Here is an 8302-nt window from a genome sequence, read left to right as displayed (position 1 = left end):
TGCTGATAGTAATTAAAAAAGAAAACAAAAACTGCACCATCTTCTCTAAATAAAACATTTTCTGCTGCTTGGAAGTCTGGCTGCTCTGCAGCTTGCAAGGTCCCTATAATTAATAACTTGTAAATCCCAGCATGGCAGGGGCAGGATTAGCAGGGGATCTACCTCAATCAATCAGCCTTTGGAGCCTCCCAGGAAAGAGGGAATGCCACTGCCAAGGGAAGGGTTCTGTCTCCCCATATTTTTTCCTTCTGTTGCCCTCCATGAAAATCTTGGGATGGATGGGAATAAATGTGCTGTCCCCCCACACTTGGACAGGTGTGTCCAGGAGGGGGGAGCTCAGGGATTTTGAGACCTCAGCTCAAGGCACTGGGGGAGGCTGGAGAAAGTGAGGGATGAAAGGGAAGAAAACTTAACTGAAGTCAGGGATGCAGCAAAGAGACAATAAAAAATGCAGCCAGGAAAATGCTGACGTGCTTGCCATGCCAAGTGGTTTCCTACTCCAGGCATTCCCCAGGGGGATTGAGGATTACAGATCTGGCAGCAGGATCAGTGCAGCAAGTGAGCCTCTGCATTGCAGGTCATTTCAGCCAGAAAATGAAAGAGAGCACTGCAGTGATACCAGAAGGGAGAGGTGGGAAATCCCTCTGCTTGCTGGAGCAGCACAGGGAGGAGGGGCAGAGTGGGTCTGACAGTGACCTGTGCATCTCCTGGGATGCTGGCACTGCTGGGAAGAGCCTGGCCCCATCCTCTTGGCACCCTCCCTTCCACTATTGCTGCACATTGAAGAGTTCCCCCCCAGCCTTCTCCTCTCCAGGCTGGAAATGCAGAGAATCCTGGAATAGAATCAGAGGACAGGAGGAAATAGCCTCAAGTTGTACCAGGGGAGGTTTAGGTTGGATATGAGGGAAAAATCTTCACTGAAAGGATTTTCAGGCATTGGCGCAGCCACCCAGAGCAGTGGTGAGTCCCCATCCCTGGAGGGATTTAAAGCCATGTGGATGTGGCACTTGGGGACACGGGGCAGTGCTGAGGAATTATTAGACTCCATGATCTGAAAGGATTTTCCTGGATGATTCTGTGGCAGGGAGAAGCTCTGTGTTGGGCTGAGGGCTGTGCAGTGGCCATGGAGATCAGGAATGGGGTTCCAGGATCAAGGCTTCAGACTGAACCTCCTTAAGGATCCAGGGAGAAAAACAACATTCTGCCATGGCCAGTGGCAGCTTTGTGTGTTGGAAATGGCTCCTGGAGGCTTTCAAATCCCAAGTGTGCCCACATCCCCAGGGAATGAGGCCTGAGGTGGTGTCTGCCACATCCATCCACAGCCCAGTCCCATTCCTCCTGCTCTTCCCACTTCAGGTTTTCTCCCTGCAATCCATTTTCCAGCCTGTCTCTGTGTTAAGCAGTGATTCTGAAAATTCCCTTTTGCTGTCTGCTGGATTTCACAGCTGGTATCCAAAGGAACAGGAGGTAGGCCCGTGGGAGATGGAGCTTTGGCATCAGGAATTGCCTCTCTCAGAGCTGTCACTGCCCCTTGCCAGCCTGGACCGTGGCCAGGGATTGAATGGGCTTTACAGGAGGCTTTGGATTCTCTTCTGTCATTTCACCCAAAGGTGTGAATTTCCCTGGAGTGTTCTGGATCAGGCAGGGATGGCTGTGAGGATCAGGAAATGGGGATATCCTCACCTTTGGGGTGCTCTGTCTGCACTATGGAAGGAGAAGCTGTTGAGCTCCACAAAGATCCCAGGACATTCTGAGCTGGAAGGGACCCCCAAGGATCATGGAGTGCAGCTCTTGGAGATTAACCCCAGACCTTGGCATTATTAACACCATGTTCCTCTGGCAGCTACAAAACATCCACCCAAAGCTCACCTGGATGTGAGGTGAACATGGAATGGGCTCCACTGAGGAGGAGCTGGGAGCTCATTTTTCCCCCCACTGGCATCATTCCTGGATAAATCCCTGTGTCCTGTTTGCCAAGCATCACCTGAAGGTTTCTCCTTCCAAAAACCAGTCTGTGCCATGCTGAAGTGCCACTTCTATTTCAAAATTGCTTTTGTTCCACTCGAGATTTTCACCTTTTTTTTTTTTTTTGATGGAGTGGTTTTGGGGTTGGATTTTTCTTTTTGAATGCAGATTGAAGAGTGAGTGCTGTGAGCTGTGCTTCAGCTCTGCTGTAATTAGTTTTGTCTACTGTAATTGCTTCTCCTTTTTCCATTGTTTAGTGAAAGACGAATGAATTTCCAGGTCTGGTTGCATTGGGAGTGCTGACAGCAGCTTTTTAAAATCCCACAGCACAGCTATTTGTCTTTTTTATTCAGCTGAATCCTGCAGAGTGGGACAAATTCGGCTTCTCCTCTGTGTCCTGGGCAAATTACTGCACTAATTAATTTCTCTAAGACTGGGGCCTCTTTGCTTAGCAAAGGGAAGGGATGGAGGGAGGGCACTGTCTGGAAAACAGCAACAGCCCTGGATTTACTCCTGGAATAAACTTGCATGAAGAGACATGAGAAGCTGATGGTTTAAAAGTAAGGTTTATGGGGTTAAAAAGTGGATATTGTGATATTAATCCCACTTGATGAGAACATCATGGTTTCTGAGGAGGGAGCAGCTCTGATCCATCACCCTGTTCATGCTCCCAGGGTTTCCTGCTGCAGGTTTTGCTGTGGGGTTTTAAAGAGAATTGGCATTTTTCTTGGGAATTCGATGGCAGAAGGTATTGCTGCTCCTTAGAAACGAGGGAGGGATGCTTTGTGTGACAGCAGGAGCAGGGAAGAGGGAAATGTGGCCAAGGGACTTGTGGGGTTCTGAGAACATCACTGACAGGATGCCAGGAGAGAAGGGCCCTGCAGAGGGAAGCTCCTTTGGGCAGAGAGGGGAAGCAGTGAGTGCTTGGACTTGCCAGGAATTTCTGTGCAAGGATCTGAGCACTCATGGGGTGCTTGGGACATCAGAGCTGAGGCTGAGCCAGGGATGAAAGTGGCAGGAGGGAAATCCAAAATGTAATGTTGTTCTAAAAAGGGTGCGTTTGGGTTTTTTTGCCAGAGAAACAGGTGGTAGTTTTATTTTTGTCCCATTTTTTTTTTCTTTCCAATCAGAAATTTCATTCCAAATATTAATCCAAATATTAAAATCAATGAATGTAAGTAATAATAAACACAGCACTCCCGATTCCCTCCTTGTTTAGGTCACTGCAAATTATTCCCCAAGGACACTGTTGGAGTGGGATTGCTCTGGGATAACGAGGGAATCTCAGTGTTAATTCAGCTGGCAGAGCTGCTCTGCCTAACAGTGGGGAAGTGCTGCTGCTTTCAAAATTACCTGACTGAGCTAATCTGAGGGTGAGGAGACAATTTATTGATTTGGAGTCCTAGCCAGACGTAGATGGAGATAATTCTGGGATGTTAGCGGTATTATTCCTACAGAAAAGCAAGCTGGGTGAAGATTTTCAGGTTTTTATTAGCCCCTGCCAAACAGCTGGGCTGCATTGCAGCTTCAATGTTTAATTTAAGATGTGGATGGACGAGATACCAAAAATCAGAGCTCTCTGGGTGGTGGTCACTGAATATTTCTGCTGAAACTACTCATTTTCTAAAGCCAGCAGCCCCTCACACAGCTTTGAGCTTCCCCTCTAAAGCTATTTTTAACAGATAAAGGGGGAAAAAAAAAAGGTGTTAAGTTTGCAGCTCTGCTTTTGCATTCTGGTCAGGTGCCTTGTCACTCTTCATGGCTCTCCTGCAAGCTGGCATCCGAGGGTTCTGCTTAATGTCCTAGGAAATAACCTTGTGCTTGGACCAGCAGCCTGTTTATCACTGCTGCTCCCTGGCTGTGAGTCTGGGCTGGAGAGGGGACAGGGAAAAGCAGGGAGGGCATGGAGCTGGGTATTGCCAGGCTGCTCCTGGACCAGCAGGTCCCTCCCTGCTGCCACAGCACCTGGGCTCAGCTTGGCACAGCAGCTCTGCTTCCCCTTGTGCAAGCAGGGGGCTGAAATCTGGGATTGAGGGTCTGGGATTTGAGCCTTGCAGCCTCAGCAAGTTCCCTCAGTGGTACTTGCCTCCAGTGCTCTGCAGCTGTGTTGGAGGTGTCATCTTCCCACAGGGATGGTTTTCTCTGGCAGTGGGAAGCCATTCCCCCTTGTCGTGTCCCTCCAGGCTCACGTGTCATGTCAGCAGTTCCACCATGAGGAGCAAGGAGTGGCCTTTGTCACCAGCCTTGTCTCAGTGCACCTGTAAATCATCACAAAATGTGATGCTGGGGCAAAACAGCTCCTCCTGCCCTCAGCCTGTTTCCTGGGCCTTGAAAACTGATTAAGAATCACTTGCTTAACTGCTGGCTCTCGGGTGACAGTGCCAGGGCAAGCTGCTCTCCTGGAAATGCCCATTAAAGTTTCAATTTCCATCCCTCAGGCAGAGCCCTGGGCCCGGGTGTGAGCTGCTGGAATGACCTCTGCCAGCAGCCACTCGCTTCATTACATAGTAATGAGCCAGGGGTTCCCAGCTAAGCAGCACACTGAGCATCCTTGCTCCATTTCCTGGTCTTAAAGGAAGTTTAAATTGTTTCATAACCTGCTTGAAGTCCTTAAAGTGAATCCAGGCTGCAAAGCAAAATGCTGTTTAGCAGGGCAGGTGCCCAAAGGAAGGTGTCAGAGTGATGGAGCTGTTTGGGAACAGCTTCTGAAACACTGCCAGCAATTTATCAGATGTGCTGGAGGTGACAGGCTGGGATTACAATCGAGTTGGCTGCTGGCTCAGACTGAGCTTCACTAACACCTTGCTGAGTGCTGCAATTCCTGGGGTAAATCCAGACCATGTCCAGTGCACAGCTTCTGTTTTGCCCATTGGGTGGTTGGTTTTCAAGCTCTGATGTGTCCTCAGAGGTGTGAATTCTCCTGGAGGGTCCCACACACCTTTCCAGAGCAATTATTCATCCTTAACCTGGAGCTGAGCTGGTGCTGCCTGAGTTTCAATCCCTCTCTTCCAGGGAAGGAGATGGGATTGGGGCAGCTGAGAGCTGTCTCTGCCTGGACACCCTCCTTCCATCCCTGCCCACGTTCCCCTGCCTGCAGAAGGTTTGCTGGACTTATTCCTGGTGTTCTTGGCAAGCTAAGAACAGTAAATCCTGCTGGGTGTGAAATGTTTACAAAAGCCCTGTGAATGTGGCCCTGACTCCCAGCCCTGTTCCCTCCACCTCTCCCCACTCTGAAGGGCTGCTCCATGTGGGAAGGCAGAAAGTGTTTCTCAGGAAGATTTCCAGAGGTGCCAGGGAGTGGTGAGGAGCTCAGTGAGGGGTTTATAGCTTGGGCAGTAGCAGCTGCTCCAACTGCAGCAGTAAATTCTAATACAGCCTCTCCTGCAGTAAAATTCCTGCCTGAGTTAGACTTTACAAATGCTTTACAACTGGTGCTTGCAATTCATCTTATCTCTGCTGGAATTACCTCCCTGGACCCATCTCCATTCATTTGATGCAAACTATCTCATCTTGTCCATCTCTACCCGGGGTCTCATTTTCCACAGCTACTCCCTGGGAAAATTCATGAGCTCTGCAGTGCCTCTGATGGTCGTAGGGAAGGTGATTTGGGAGGATTTCTGCCCTATCTGCTGGTTCCTGCACTGAAATGCAGGGATGTAGGTTGGGGTCCAGCTGTCCAAATCCTCCTGGAGCGCCAGGAAATCATAAGGAGCAGGAAGGGAGATTCCTGAAATCCTCAGGGATGTCCAGAGAGGTGATGGGGCCTGGCATGAGTGGAACCCAGTGTGTCACCACAAATCCTGCAGGTGGTACCACAGCAGTAATGGGCTGTGCTTCTGCCTGCACCAGTTTGTATTTTTGATGACCCATGGCTGTTCCCTATCCTCCTGCAGAGCCAGGACAGTCCCTGGCAGGATCTCCCTTATTTTGGGAGCAGCAGTGGCAGTCGGGGACTTTCCCAGGCAGGACACTCTCTCCCAGTGCCACCTTTTGTCCCTGCCCACAGAAAGCAGGGGGTATCCCAAAAGCCAGCGTGCCATGGAGCTGGGAAAGCCGTCCTGGCCCTTTCCCTGCCAGGGCTGCCAGCCCCTCCTGCTGCCCTGAGCAGGAGCCAGCTTCCCGGGGAGCAGACCCTGGGATGCTGGATTCATTGCAATGCCCTCAGCTGCCATAAACCATGCTGCTGGCTGGGCCCTGAATGGAGCAGGGGGGAGGCAGGACAGCTCCTCATTCCCAAACCTGCTCCAAGGCACGTCCCCCACAGCCAGGAAACCTGGCACCACCTCCCTGCACCTGCCAGGCCCTCCCCATGGGCACAGGGGGCTGCCAAGAGCCACATGTGGGGTGACATCCTTCCCGTGCATCCCTGATTCTGCTCCTGCACGGTGCAAGAGGAGATCCTGGTGCTGCTGCCAGAGGGATGTGCCAGAGCCAGGCAGGGTCATGGCTGGAGCAGTTTTTTCCATCCCCTGCACGTCCTCTGGGGACAAAAGCAGCTCCTGTGCCGGTGGCCAGGCTCCACAAGGATTGGGGAATGGGGAGCAGCAGAGGTGCAGTCCCCAAAGGTGGGGACCCAGAAACCTGGGTGTCCATCACTCACCAGGGGATTTATGGATAATCCCAGGCCTGCTGCAGATCCCAACCACTGCTGGGCCTGGGAAGGCACTGGGAGCTGCTGGACCTCACCTGAGCTCTCTGTGGAGGGGGTGCAGGTGTGTCCCAGCTTTTTGGGGATGTTGCCAGCCTCCATTTCAGCAGGGATGGAGCAGGGGGGAATTCACAGAATCAGGAATGGCTCAGGATGGAAGGGACCTTTAAAGGTCAGCTCATCCAGCCCTCCTGCAGTGAGCAGGGACATCTCCAACCAGCCCAGAATCCATTCCCAGCACCCAGGGTTGGCTGATGCTCAGGGAGGAATCCCACACTGCTATTTGGGGAAGGCACTGAATGTCCCCGGCTGTGAAAGCCACACTTGGAGCCCCCGGGCCACATCTGGGGAACAGGGGACATTCCCTTGGTGCCCAGCACCAGCCAGGCCCTGCTTTGTGCCCGACTCCAGCCCTGGGTGCTGACCCTGCAGTGCTGACAGGACACAGAGTTTGTCCTTAACAGGCTGTGGAAAAGGGAACACACATCAGGGTCAGGCTTTTTGCTCGTGTTCTGCCTTTTTCTGTGTTTATGTGATGCAGAAATATATTGGGTGAGCCCCTTCTGGGTAAACTCAGCCTAAAAATAGATGATTTTGGGCAGGTATTTTCTGCTCTGAAAGTAGGGTGGAAAACAGCAGAATGGGGGGGTTTGTGCAGCTTGGCAGGGTCTTCCCTGAAAAATTACTGGAGACCCCAGTTCACAGGGCTCAAATCCCTGCACAGAGACATCCCCAGCTGCTGGACACCTCTCCAGAGGCTGATGTTAGTGGGACAGAGACTCTTGGGCTCAGGGAAGGGCAGGATGGTTGGGCACACCAGGAGCGAGACAAAGGTGTCTGTGACAGAGGGGACACAATTCCTCGCTGCCATCTGCCTTTGACAAGTGCACGGGGGGATGCTGCGCCATCCCTCCAGTTCTGGATCAGCAAATCCCTGGGGATTCGTTTATTCATTATTATTCATTCGAGAGGCTTTTCCCAGCCTGGAAACCGTCTGCACTGACATCTAGTGGTAATGCAGGCTTTTCCCTGGCCCAGAGCAGAGTGGGATCCTCTGCTTTACTGCTCCTACTGCCGGCATTTTCGCAGCATCACTCAGGCTGGAAAAGGCCCTTAAGATCATCAGGTCCATCTGTAAACCATAATAACATCCATGGTAAAATGCAGTTTAAATCTCTGCTTCTTAGAGGCCGTGCATCAGCTCTACCCATTATTGTTGGGGTTTTTTTGTAATCCCCGACAGGACATAGGGAATGGCTCCCCGCTGCCAGCGGGCAGGGCTAGGTGGGATTTTGGGAAGGAATTGTTTTCCCAAGAAAAGAGCAGCTGTGGCTGTCCCTGGATTCCTGGCAGTGTCCAGGGCCAGGCGGGACAGGGCTTGGAGAAATGGAAGGTGTCCCTGCCTATGGCAGGGGTGGAACAGGATCAGTTTTAAGGTCACTTCCCATCCAAGCCATCCCATTCCTGGGTAACAGCAGAGCATCCTCTGACAGTAACGCCTGGACAGAGCAGGTCTCCAGGTATAAGCCCGGGGTGAATTATCATGTATCTGTTTTATTTCACACACTGTTGACTCTCGTGTCCGTTTCCACGGGATTTAGAACCCGTTTAACGCCGCTCTGAGCCGTACACACCGCACAGCCCTCGCCAACATGGCGGCGTGGCAAAGACTACATCTCCCATGGTGCC

General features: G+C 51.7%; 1 protein-coding gene across 1 annotated transcript in view; it reads left to right on the top strand.

Annotated features, from left to right (window-relative positions):
• Positions 1-8265: 8265 nt before the first annotated feature.
• Positions 8266-8302, top strand: part of RPS3 (ribosomal protein S3) — a 4794-nt gene continuing 4757 nt past the window's right edge. Inside the window, exon 1 of the mRNA XM_005429169.2 lies at positions 8266-8271. Within this exon, the coding sequence (XP_005429226.2) occupies positions 8266-8271 (6 nt within the window). The remainder of the gene's footprint in view (positions 8272-8302) is intronic.

The sequence above is a fragment of the Geospiza fortis genome, unplaced genomic scaffold (genome assembly GCF_000277835.1).
Source record: "Geospiza fortis unplaced genomic scaffold, GeoFor_1.0 scaffold659, whole genome shotgun sequence".
Taxonomy (NCBI): domain Eukaryota; kingdom Metazoa; phylum Chordata; class Aves; order Passeriformes; family Thraupidae; genus Geospiza; species Geospiza fortis.
Note: the sequence above shows the minus strand (reverse complement) of the source record. Positions and strands in the feature narration are given on the sequence as shown.